This window comes from Lepidochelys kempii, chromosome 8, assembly GCF_965140265.1.
Source record: "Lepidochelys kempii isolate rLepKem1 chromosome 8, rLepKem1.hap2, whole genome shotgun sequence".
In the NCBI taxonomy this organism is placed as follows: Eukaryota; Metazoa; Chordata; order Testudines; family Cheloniidae; genus Lepidochelys; species Lepidochelys kempii.
This window is the reverse complement of record NC_133263.1, coordinates 105,066,028-105,079,220: the sequence shown is the minus strand read 5'-3', so window position 1 is coordinate 105,079,220 and position 13,193 is coordinate 105,066,028. Positions and strand designations below refer to the sequence as shown.

Here is a 13,193-nt window from a genome sequence, read left to right as displayed (position 1 = left end):
GAGTCTGAATCCCAGTCCTGACACTAAGAACGTAAGAACGGCCCTACTGGGTCAGACCAAAGGTCCATCTAGCCCAGTCTCCTGTCTTCCGACAGTGACCGGTGCCAGATGCCCCAGGGGGAATGAACAGAGCAGGGAATCAGCAAGGGATCCGTCTATTTCAGTGATCACCATGACCTGTAACAGAGATCTGTTTCACCACAAGACAGAAGTGACGCTGGGGACCAATCCAAGCACTGGTAGCAAGCTATTCCCTGATGAAAGAGGGATTGGGGCAGGCCTGGCTGTTCCAGGCTTCAATTTCTGTCATGCTACATCCCTTCCTGGCTAGGGCTGCTGGGGGTCAGAGGAGGAATGCTGGGAAGTACCGGAGGAGCACTGTGCAGCTCTGCTCCAACGCTGGGCAGCTTATGGCAGGCTAGATAAACAGACCGAACTTGCTTCCATCAGGAAACAAAGGCAACTAGCAGCTCAGATTGACTTCTGAAGTGGAATGGACAGAGCTGGAAAACAAACATATGCTCATCCCCAGAGAGCCAGAGCAAGTCTAGGCCGCAGAACTGGTTTCGGAGGAATATTTCAGGAATCAGTTTAGGTTACAAACACATTATCTTACAGGAATCAAAACACTAAAACCTCATGGCAACCATTGGGGTTCTTGGAATTTACATCTTCCAAGTGTTTTACACGCATGAACCTCCTAACCCTGCTGGGAGGTGGGTCAATGCTTTGTGATCTACAGGAGGTCAGGCAAAATGATCCCAACGGTCCCCTCTGGCCTTGGAATCTATCAGCCCTACTTTAATGTTGGGGAAACCGCAGACCACATTTTGGAAGGTATTTGGGTGCCTAAAGATGCAGACAGATACTTCGCTGCTTTTGACACTCCACTGGGTACCCATCTGCAGCTTTTGATACCTTTCCAAATCTGGCCCAGCGAGCTCGCGGGACTCGCCCAGGTCACCCAGTGAGACAGCAGCAGAGGTGGGAACCACATGCAGGAGTCCTGACTCCCAGGTCTGTGCGCAGATCAGGAGGCCAGGTTGCTCCCCAGCGTAATGCCAAGTGTCGCTAAGCCTGTTTTAAATTAAGATGGTCCTTGACAAAGTGCATTTAAGACACAAAGGTCTAGCAAGTTGAGAGCACATCTGGTTCTGAGCTTAGCTGGAACGGGCTAGTGGGGTGTCAGCTGGGGGACTTCATGATTAGTGGGGAAGGCTTAAAAACTAATTACACCCAGAAGAGGGAAGCTTACTTCGCAACATCGCTGCTTCCCTCCCCCTTTCCATATTGGCTGCATCAAATACACAGAGACCAATTACAGAGCAGCAGATGCAGACATCGCCAGAACCGCATGTTTCAATTAAGGTCTATTTTGAGCAAAGAAAAAAAAGGTGATTACAATTACAGGGATCGAGCGCTTTGCCAGGGTCTGAGAAAATCTTTTAGTGCTAATGAACATTCCCACAAATAAGCTGCTTGATTCGTGCTCTGCACTTGCGCTGCAATCAGTAGCCCAGGTTAATAACTTAGCTACTGAAAGGCACAAGCGAAAATCTAAATATAAGAGCATTAAGTCAGATTAAACAACTGGTTTAAAAAATGGTGACTGGCAAGGTCTCTACGACATCAGCTAATTCCTCCCACTTGTGGAAATATTACATCAAGGGTTTCAGAGCTCAACTTCACTTACATTCACACAGAAGTGGATTCCTGTCTCACTTTTTCAACTGCTCCCTTGAATCTAAATTCACAGAGCGCTGGCGGCATTAAAGGGACACTGTCAAGGAGTTTAGGTCAAATCTTTAGGTTCTTTCACAACCAGGTAGAACAGAACAGAACTTTTTCATGAACATTTAAAATTAATGCCAGTGAAGACAATATTTTCTATTGAAAATTTCTACAGCAGCTTCCTACTTGAACATGGGAACGGGCTGTGAAACTGACCAGCCTCGTTTCAGGGTCTGAGCACAGAGCAGGAAGCAAAATGAGCCTCTTCCAAGTTGAAGTCAAGGTTTATGTTGCAGCCTGCATCCAACTTAGTGTGTATCTTGGGCAGCATCCAGACCAGACATCGGGCTCCTGTGCCCTCTGCCTGCAGCTGGTAGAACTCTCTCCTCTAGGACATTTGTTCTGGGAGGAGACTTTCAAATGCATTTGCCACTGGCCTAACTCCACTCCTAACGAAATCAATGGTAAAATGCCCATTGACTTCAATGGAAGTGGAGTTGAGGCTAATGATGAGTTCTCAAAAATCCCAGCACCCGTACTTTAAAGCATGTACCCATTCTAGCGCAGCTATCATGCTGCACTCAGCCTGTATGGCTATTTTCTGTACAGTGCATTGATACAGGCAAAAAACAATTCAACGCAGGACAAGGAATTTTCTGTAGTGAGATTTTTATCTTGCCTGTACCTCTGTTACCTTTATATCCAGCTGATGCCAACTGCAGGTGAACCAAGGGAAACACATCTGGTGAGATCCTGCTGGAGACGGCTCAGTGAAGCCCTCCCAGCTGGGCAGTCCTGACTCACCTTGGCTGTGATTTGAGCTCTGCGTCAGCGCGTTGGTGATGTTGGGAAGCTCGTTGCCGTAACTGCCGTCCTCCAACGGGCACACGTCCATGTCGCCCCACTTCCGGAGCTGCCGGAGCCAGCACGATTTCTCTTCCAGCTTGCAGTGCGGATTTAACACGACGCACACCCACAGGGCCCCTATGGGGAAGAGAAAACGACACACAAACCCACATGCGCATGGAAAAATGATTCAGCGTGATCTGGCTTCAGCTAGCTGGCTTAGCTAACACCTCCATCCTCCTACCAGCAATGAAAGCTGGGAACAGCATCAACAGCCCATTGCAGGGAAATCTACAGAGCCCAGAAGGCAGATTTAGAAGCTTTAAAAAAAAAAAAATTCCAGTAAAACTCCTCCATAATGAAGCTAAATTATAACCTCAAGAGGTGGGGGAGCCTGTCTGTCTGTTCAACAGGACTTCTGTCTGCCAGGACAAATCTACTGTTTGAACTACACATCAAAGCAAGCTCAAAACCACCCTGTAAGCCGGTGAGTCTGCCTCTCCACAGAGCAACTGGATTCTGATCCTGCACACATTCCCACTGGTTTAAAGCTAGAGCAGGATTTCATCTGCCACTGTTCTTCGGGCCATTTGCATTCAACTATTCTAAAAGGAGATTTGATTTATTTTTGTTTTAATCCCCCAAAGTCCCCAGGCCTCAGCAGAGACACTTGGAGTTTGTGTCCTGGAGGCAAAGTTCTCCAGGGTTGTGACACTTGGAAAGCTCACAGGCTGGACAGGAGCCCACTTGCCCCGGCAAAAGAAAAAACGAGGGTGGTGATGGTAGCGATACAGGCCAGTGGTGCTCTTCCCTGAGTTGCTATCGAACCGACGCCCCAGCAGAGCGCTAAGACGCTGCAGATACTGTCTTTTAGATGAGATGCAAAACCAAAGCTGTGAGCATTTGTGACTGTTAAGATCAAATGACATGTTTCATTAGACCAGGGCTGTTAGCCCTGGCTCCCAGGAGAGCCAAATGTTGCTCTCTGTACATGCTTGCACCCCCACTGACTGGAATGGTATTGCAGGGGTATAAAAGAGGGCAAAACCCTGCTGTCAACCCGACCTGGGGTAATTACATTCCTACACACGTCTCCCTTGCAGAGTCAACCGGATACAATATTTTCTGTCCCTTCCCGTCCTACCCTATGGCGCAGCATTGTTGTTCACTGCAGAACAGCTGCTACATTCTACCCCAGAGGAGACCGCATCTCACAGATGCTTCTACTGATGTGCCAGGCCAAGGAGGCCAAAGTGTTGCCTGCATCCCTTTCTGCACGTGGTCTGTATGGCAATTCTGGGTGAAAAATGTTCTTATTAATGCAACGAGTTAGCACTGATCTCAGAGAAATCCAGGAGGCCTGGAGCTACCCCAGCCTTGGGCTTTCCCAGCTGTCTCAGACACTCCAGTGTGTGGAATGCATGCAAGTCAAGTTAGTCACATGGTTCCCGGCTGCAGCCTCACCACTTCCCCTCAGGTCATGTCTTCATCTCATTTTAAGCACTGGATGTCAACAGGGGACAGAGGCTCTCTGGAGCATCTTCTCCTGGGTCCTATCTGACTTCGGTGTCGGTATCACATTGCTAGCTCAGTGCTCCGCACCAATGGCAACCTGCCAGCCAGCAGTCAGCATCCGAGAGCTGTGCAGCTCGCAGATCATAGGCCCTCTGCTGCATGCTGGACCAGATCCCCGTTATTCAGCCTGCAATCCTCCCCCAAGGATTAATTAGCAACTCAAAGCCCAGCTGTCCAATAGGCTCAAGGTGACGGCGCTTGGGCAAGACATGAACTGGAGTGAAGAGAAATGAATGCAGATGTTGACACTTTGCCCTCTTGGCCAAAATCATTTTAACATCTGTGGCCCTGATTGAGGGGGCTGTGTCCTGCCTGGCCCCAGGGGAAGGACTCAGAGAGAGGTCGCTCCATTCTCTTAACCAGCAGGACGCTCCTACAGACAGTGCCCGGTTCTGACCGTATGGTAACATAAGGCAGCTCTATCACTCTGGTTTGGCTAGGTGGCTGGCTGCGGGAGAACCAATCTGCACTCCTCCTGCTACCATGCACAAAGGCAAATGTTTCACAAACCACCTCCTGGTTTGCTGAGTGCTTAGGCCATCGGAGGCAGCTGGGCTCTCTGGACACCCACTGACCAGGGCTCCAGGACAGGCTCGCTCAGCCTCTGCAGCACATGTGCAGAAACCACCTCAACGGGCACCAGACTCAATCGAGTCCGCGGCCCAGCGAGCCACTGGTGTGTCAGCTGAGATGGCGACTGCCGACGCTGATCAGTGCCGCCGGGGGGTGGGGGGCGCAGTGCCGGTGCTGGTTATGGGACACTGGCCTGCCAGGACTGGTGGCCTGTGAGAACTGAGTTCAAGAACAGCTCCTCCTTCAGGGGGAGGGATAGCTCCGTGGTTTGAGCATTGGCCTGCTAACCCCAGGGTTGTGAGTTCAATCCTTGATCTGGGCCAAAAATTGGGGATAGCTCCTGCTCTGAGCAGGGGGTTGGACTAGACGACCTCCTGAGGCTCCTTCCAACCCTGATATTCTATGATTTGACACCATGGCTCTGGATGGAGGTTGCACTCAACGGCTGCCCAAAGAGGAAGGAGCCATGTCTCTAAGCTACGCATCTCATGAAGAACAAATGGGAACTAATTCTCGGGCTGAAAACATTGGTAACTCAGCGGGCCTGCAAATGGCGCTGGGCAGCCCCTGCAAACGCTGAAATCAAATAGGAGCTGTGACTGATCTGCAACTTTACAAACCGGACCCCCAGGCTTTGAATCGAGTCTTTAGGTCAATTAGGTCTCTGGTTCAAGCTGCTCGACTCGTTGCCAGGGGATGCTGTGAAGGCCAAAAGTATCACTGGGCTCAAAAAAGAATGAGATACGTTCATGGAGGACAGGTCCATCAATGGCTATTAGCCAAGGTGGTCAGGGCCCCACCCCCATGCTCTGGGTGTCCCTAAACCTCCGACTGCCAGAGGCTGGAACTGGATGGATCACTGGAAATCGCCCTGTTCTGTTCATTCCTTGGTGCTGGCCACTGTCAGAGACAGGCTGCTGGGCTAGATGAGTGTGATGCAAAGAGCTCCCCAACGCCCCAGGTTGGTCTGACCCAGTGTGGACATGATTAAGTTCTTATGAGTCTGCCTGAGTTTGGAGACTAGTTACATCAGTGGAAAAATCCTTTCCATCAATGTAGGAAGTGTCTACACTGCAGTGTGACACCCCCTGGGTCTTGGCTCAAACTAATCCACGAGTCTGAGGTGTTGGGAGTCCTCGCTGCTTTGCAGGGTAGTTTGTGGGACCGTTGGGAGATATTTTAACTCTGATCCCTCACTCCAGAACCTCCACTCGCCTAGAGTTCTCCGTTTGCAGTGGTGTGAGGACCCTGCAGGTTGTGCTAAGCGAATGTGTCACTTGATAGACTGGGATGAATCCGACAGGAAGTTATCTGGGAAATGGAAAAAGGTTTTACCTCCCCTTCGGTCTGGGAAATGGAAAAAGGTTTTACCTCCCCTTCGGTCAATTGACATCAGCCGACAAGACCATTCCCGGAGCTTGGGTTTAGCGGGCTGGGTTTTAGTCTACATATCCCCTTCTCCCACAGAGATGCTGATTTGCATTTAGTTACATTGTCCACTCTACTGCTACATAACCCTCCATTTGAACGATAAGGAAATGTGCCTAGCATGGTTACACTGAGCCCCTAGACCATGATTTCAGCTGGGTGATGGGAGGAAGGAGGCTATTAGAGCTTCCTCCAGCCCTAAATCTCTCTGGTCACCTCCCTGAAAAGGACACACGGATGGACGTTCTAGAGCTTAGTTTGCAAAGAATCAAAGAACTTCTCCAATTTCCTACAACACCCCCTCCCCTCCCAGACCCGGGGAAATGCCCTATTGTAAACAAACGGGGTGGGGTGGGGGGTGGATGAATAAACCCATCTCCAGGCAGATTAAGGTCAGGCTACAGTTCAGCTGTTTGCTATTTCTCATGATGGGGATTTAATCTCAAATACTAATGTATTGTTGCAAACCCTCCAGAGCGACACAGCTCTCAGACTAACCCCAGATCGGGTCTTTCCTCTGGCTCGGAGCCCACCACTTTAAATCAGGCTCAGTTTGCAAGCTAGATATAAGTAAAAATTATGCCTTTGAGGGGTATTTAAACTACGAAATCCAGCCAAGCCCTTCACTTTTCACCCAGTATAAATCCACAATCTAGTTTAAGGCTGGTCTTTTTCCAGTCGTAAACAAGGTTTGTACAAATAATTATTCGTTATTAAGTGTGTCCAAAAACATTATTTTTAAAGGGCCTGCTTTCTCTTTCATACCACAAAGCCAGGTGATGAGTAGTCCAGTTTATTTAATCAGACAGGTACAGGGCTGCCCCCTTATTACGTCTTATGGCTTTATGTTGCAGGTGTGTCATTCTCTACCACAGGGAGAATTGCACTGGTGCTAACACTGGTGTAAGCACAAGTATAGACAGGACCCAAGTGTTTTCACCACTGTCTCACATACAGCAAACCCTAATCTTAATCTCACTACACTCTGGGTCTCAATCATATCTTGCAGCAGTGGGTTCCACAGATTAACTGCATTGCATAAAAACAAATACACATTTCCTTTTATCAGCTTACAATTTGTTATCTTTCAGATTTCCCTGTATATCCCCTGGCTCTTGTATTAGGAGAATGAGTAAAGAGCAGTGCCCGATTTACAAACCATCCACTATTTGGTACATCTCCATCATGTCTCCTCTCATTCCTCCCTTCGCTAAGCCAGACAGAAGTCTCTCCACATCGCTAATAATTTTCATCACCAATCTCTGAACACCCACTATTTCCACTGTCTTCTTTTGAAAGGTGACTCTGTCTGAAGACAGTATTCCAGGGGAGGCTATACCATGGATTTATAGAATACCATTATAATATTTGCTGTATTCAGTTTGATTCCAAAGTTTCTTTTTCCTGTCCGGTTGTATGCCTTTTTGACCACTGAGCACCCACTGAGCCATCCCCAAAGATGCCTGGATTTTTCCAGGTGAGAATCCAGCAATGTGTAGGAGTCATTCAAACGTTTCTTTCCAATGTGCATTCCCTTGCATTTGCTGGCATTGTATTTCAGCTATTATCGCACCGATCTAGCCTTGGTGGGTCTCTCTGATGTTCCTCAGCTGCTTCTCTCGTTTTGGCTAGCCTCAGTCATTGTGTCATCTGCAAACGTGCTCACCTCCTTCCCAGAGCACTAATAAATACCACACTGCCAGGCCCCCCCGACCATGCTGGGGCACCCCGCTACTACTAGCCCTCTGCCATGCTGAAAATGGACCGTTTAGTTCAACTCTATTTTCTGACTCTTCACTAGTCTACAAAGCTGCAGTCCGGTGGCTTGGACACTCAACTAGGACTCAGGAGACCAATTCCTGGCCAAGTGACCTGGCTGGGTGACTCTGGGCAAGACCCTTCCCCTCCCTGTGCGTATGTCTACATTGCAAAGAAAAACCAGCAGCACCGAGTCTCGATTGACCTGGGCTGGGGCTGTGGAACTAAAAATAGCAGCGTAGATGTTCCTGCTTGGGCTGGAGCCCAGACTCCGAGACTTTCCCTCCTCGCCAGGGTTCAGAGCCCAGGCGGGGATGTCTACCTTGCTAATTTTAGCCCAGCAGCCCCAGCCCCTCGAGCCATGTCAATTGTCCTGGGCTCTGAGACCCGGTGCCCCGGTTTTTCTGTGCAGTGCAGATGTACCCTCTGCCACCCCTACCTCTCCCACCCTGAGGGGTGTCTTGCCTAGTTAGCTTGACAGCTCTTGAGGGCGGGAACTTTGTGCTTGGGCAGCACCTTCCACAATAGGACCCTGATCTCAGTTGCTGCTTCACCACTAATCATCCGAGGAATCCCCAGAGAACTTCACACTTCACCTTGTAACTAGTTAAGTTTCCTCACGAAGCTCCATGCTGGCCTACGTTAAAGACCCTTTGAAAAGCCTAATAGCTGCCGGCAGATTCTCTTTTACCCCCTCTTTTGCTGACATGGTCAGAATTCTCAATCAGAGCAGCAGGGTTTTCCTTCCCGGAAATCGGGCTGTTTGTCCCCAGTACATCACATTCGGCTGGGTGTCTTCTTCCACTTCAATCACTGCTTCAGGCCAGTTGATCTGCCAGGATCACGGCAGCACCTCTTTGAAAAGACAGGTGCCACCTTTGTTACCCTTGGTGATGCTTGTCAAGGTTATCCAAGGTGCCTGGGATGAATCACAACCGCCTGCTTCACCTCCAGCAGAATGTCGCCTCTGTGACTGACCAGCCCTGGGAGGACTGATCACGGGGGACAAATACTTTATCAGATAGGAAAGTAACTTGTACAGGCTCTAGAGTGCAACTTAGGTTTTTCCTTCACTTGTAACCAATTCCTTCCACTTGCTTTTATTTGGATCTGGAACTCAAGCTTTGTTAAACAAACTGCGATTTGGTTTTCGTGTGGACCCGTCTAAGTGCCTGGTGCTAAGGAGAGAGAAGCTGGTAAATGGGAGTGCTCTGCTTCCACGGATCTGCAGCTGTCCAAAAGACAAGGGACTGGGCACTCGAGTGTAACAAAGTCAGGGGTGTAAACAGCTCGCTTGCTGTGGGAAAGGGCGGGGGCTTGCAACAGCCCCCGGAGCGGAGCACATGTGTAGCCCGCAGCTTGGGGACAATCCCTCCCACCCCCGTGAACACAGACGAGGCTCCCTCCTGCTGTGAGCAGCTGGCAGCGAGTCACCCTGGTTAACCCCACGTCACTCCCTCCCGCACCCACTGGTGATCTGTCCCCACTGCCTGTCATGGGTAAAAGTTTTGCTCCCCTGGACAAAGCTGAGGAAGCCTCCTCTCTCCTTGCAGATTAGAGTTAGTGAGTAACACTATTTCCAGCCCATGGCAACAAATGGAGTGGACCCCCCCAAAGCTCCTTTGACCTCAGCCACCGCGTGAACCTTTGAATGGGTTTCTCTGCCAAAGGCTAAGCAAAGAGATCCAACAGGCAGACGGCTAGAGGGAGAGGGACATGACACCCCCTGCCAAAGCTGCCAGCCCCAAATCAAAGTCTACTCAGAGATTTCTAGCCAGCCAGCCAAACTTCCTTCCCTACTCCCACTGCTAAGCCACAAGCCAAGTTGTTCCCACAGCAGCCTCTAGGACTTGCAGCTCACTGACTTCCCTCGGCGGACATTTAGCCAAGCTGCTGTCAACACAGTGACCTGCAGCCTAGCAGTCCATCTGTGCGCACACCGCTTCCATCTCCCGGGTAGAGAAGGGGTGGGCTGGTTGGTTATTTCTGAAGCTGAGAAGCTAAATCAGAAGGAAAAAGAAATTAATATCAATCTGCTCGATTGCTACAAAACTGACCCTTCCCCCTACTGCCTATGCACCTGTCTAGACTTCTGCAGCTGTGGGAGCCAGCTGTGCAGAGTCAAAGTGCTGGGTACTTATGGTCTTTCAGGCTGCTCTGCTAAGATGAGCTCTTTCCTGCCCTTCCCAGCACAAGTGATCTGACAAACTGGCAGCCCTGCTCTTCCTTGCAAGATGGGAAACTTACCCAGCTCATCCCAGAGCTGCCTGCATTTGTCCGTCATGCCCGTTCCCTGCTGCCTCCAGAGGGAGAGCCGGGGATCTGCCATGAACTGCTCTGTTATTAACGTCAGCATCCTGGCTCCATTGGAATCTCTCATGCGCAGCATCTCACGGACCTGAAGCGGGGAGGGAGGAAGAGGTCAAGAGAAATCCTAAAATTAGAGATGGGAGGGGGAAGCTGGAGAGGAGAAGGTTTTTAAAAACACGTCCAGGCTCTTCGTAGACACGCTCCATCTCAACCGGATCACATTAGCCAGCAGCATAGCAGGATGCTTAGCTACCTCTAGGCCAGTGGCTCTCAACCTTTCCAGACCACGTCCCCCTTTCAGAAGCCTGATGTCTTGTGAACCTGAAGTTTCGCCTCGCTTAAAAATGACTTGCTTACAAAATCCAACATAAAAATACAGAAGTGTCACAATACACTGTTCCTGAAAAACTGCTGACTTCCTCATTTTTACAATATAATTATACTATAAATCAATTGGAATAGAAATATTGTACTTACATTTCAGTGTGTAGTCTATGGAGCAGTATAAACAAATCAGTGTCTGTATGAAATTGTAGTTTGTACGGACTTCGCTAGTGCTTTTTATTAGGCCTGTTGTAAAACTAGGCAAGTATCTAGATGAGTTGATCTGTGCACCCCCAGGAGTCCGCGTACCCCTGATTGAGACCCACTGCTCTAGGCAACTCGGGGTCGCCCATCCAGGCTATTAGAGGGACAGTAACTTACCAAGATTCTTTCGAAGGGCTCGGACAAGCCCAGCCCTCAGAACCGTCTGAGCTGGCACGTCCATCCCAGGCTACAGAACTGCTGTTTTATTAGGATCTGACTCATTAAAGAGCTTGAGGCGACACTGAATGATGGGAGCTGAGCTAACAGGGCAACCTGCCTTTGCAAGCACACACAACCATCCACAAGCGCTCACTTGTGTTGCTCCTGGACGCACAGCTTGGCAGCCCTCCCACATCCCGCGCTGGCAGGGGCCTGGGAGCAAGGAGGAAGCCACCTCATTGAGCCGGGCAGCCTAGTGCGGAGATCATGGCGTGGGACGGACAGTACAGGGTGACGCTGGACGGCAACATGCTGTGTCAATAGAGGGTCAATCTGTAGAAGGGAGCTGTGCCTTTGAAAGTCCAACCCCCCGCGCAACGATTCCCAGCTGAGTGCAGGGTGAGGCACAGCGGGAAGCCGGCTGCCTGCAGGGTGGAGGTGGAGAAGCCTCACGTGGGGACAAGCATCAGAGAATTTCACAAGGAACAGAGTAACCCACAGCTCACCTTGGCGAACATGGAGTTGAGCTGCTTCCCAGAGCCGTAGTACCCTCCCTGAGACAGGAACAGCTTCACTTGTTCTCGCACTTGCTCCTCGTCCAAATGCCAGCAGTTTTCATCGTTGATGCTGGCCCCAGCGGTGGGGTCCGGTGCACCTGTGGAAAGGGAGGCGATCACGTTTACAGCTGCAGATGCTAGACCTGGGCGATCTCCCCTCGCACGCTTCCCCCGTGGAAGAGGTGCAACGACTTACAGGAGACGCTGCCTGCCGGCGTGAGGCCTAAAACGTGGCGTTCGTTAACAAAGAGAGAGAAGCGAGCATCAAGCCCCCTACAGGCCTACCACCACCAAGAGCTTTTCATGATTCGTTTTGTAGTTGTCAGCGAATGCTTGTGATGGCCTTTTCTGTCACCAACCTAGGCCAGGGGATGCAAATAGATCACCGACTAGGAGTGGAAGTGAACTCCCCAGTGCATCAAATTTATGTTGTTCAAAGTGAGTGAAAGGTGAGAAGAGACCCCATGGGAGAAGTCAAAGGATTTGGGAATGTTCGGGGTTAGCCATCTTAGGGTTTAATTCACACTTCAACGCCCTCATTTTGCAATTATATTCAAGTGAGTCCTGGGCCAGGAGGCGTTCTGTGTGGATCCACTGGCAGGATCAGGGCCCAAGATAACAAACCAAACCGGTGGTGGAAAGGGATAAAATGAACGCAACTTGCCCCCCATGCTCCTCTGCCAAGCAAGGTTAAAGACAAGATAAGGAGTGAGTCTGGTTTCTTTTAAATACAAAGAGAATGCGGACAATGTCACTACAGCAGACAACTGAGGTTTTCCTCTGGCTCTTCCTAGTGTTTGTAGATTTCTGTTTGCCCCGATTGTTGCAAACCTTCCTCAGACAAGCAGTCCTCACTCTCACGCGTGGCCCCAATGACTTTAGCAGATCTGCTTGTGTGAGCGAGGTTTGCGGGGGTCGAGCCATATTTTCTTACAGCTGAATCAGGTTATTTCAAAGGGAAAAATAGTAGCATCTTAGAGAAAGAAAGAGAAGGATCTGGTTTTCCCTTCACACCTCTCTCGTTCTCCTTTTTGTATTTCAAATTCTTCTATCTGTTTTGGTACATTCATACCCACAATCAATGAATGTCCCTTAAGGACATAAGACTGCCCTTACTGGGTCAAACCAAAGGTCCATCCAGCCCAGTATCCTGTCTACCGACAGTGGCCAATGCCAGGTGCCCCAGAGGGAGTGAACCTAACAGATAATGATCAAGCGATCTCTCTCCTGCCATCCATCTCCACCCTCTGACAAACAGAGGCTAGGGACACCATTCCTTACCCATCCTGGCTAATAGCCATTAATGGACTTAAACTCCATGAATTTATCCAGTTGTCTTTTAAACCCTGTTATAGTCCTAGCCTTCACAACCTCCTCAGGCAAGAAGTTCCACAGGTTGACTATGCACTGTGTGAAGAAGAACTTCCTTTGATTTGTTTTAAACCTGCTACCCATTAATTTCATTTAGTGGCCCCTAATTCTTATATTATGGGAACGAGTAAATAACTATCTTGAGCAGTTTAGTATCGTCTGCAAACTTTGCCACCTCACTGTTCACCCCTTTCTCCAGATCATTTATGAATAAGTTGAATAGGACTGGTCTTAGGACTGACCCTGGAGGAACACCACTAGTTACCCTCTCCATTCTGAAAATTTACCATTTATTCC

General features: G+C 49.7%; 1 protein-coding gene across 5 annotated transcripts in view; it reads right to left on the bottom strand.

Moving 5' to 3' along the window:
- The window catches only part of ZSWIM5 (zinc finger SWIM-type containing 5), a 155,598-nt gene that overhangs the window by 21,521 nt on the left and 120,884 nt on the right, over positions 1–13,193 (bottom strand). For all 5 annotated transcript variants that reach the window (XM_073357896.1, XM_073357901.1, XM_073357899.1 and 2 more), the window contains exons 3-5: positions 11,475–11,623; positions 10,159–10,309; positions 2,536–2,715 (exon numbers count right to left, since the gene is read on the bottom strand). In XM_073357896.1, the coding sequence (XP_073213997.1) occupies positions 2,536–2,715; positions 10,159–10,309; positions 11,475–11,623 (480 nt within the window). The remainder of the gene's footprint in view (positions 1–2,535; positions 2,716–10,158; positions 10,310–11,474; positions 11,624–13,193) is intronic.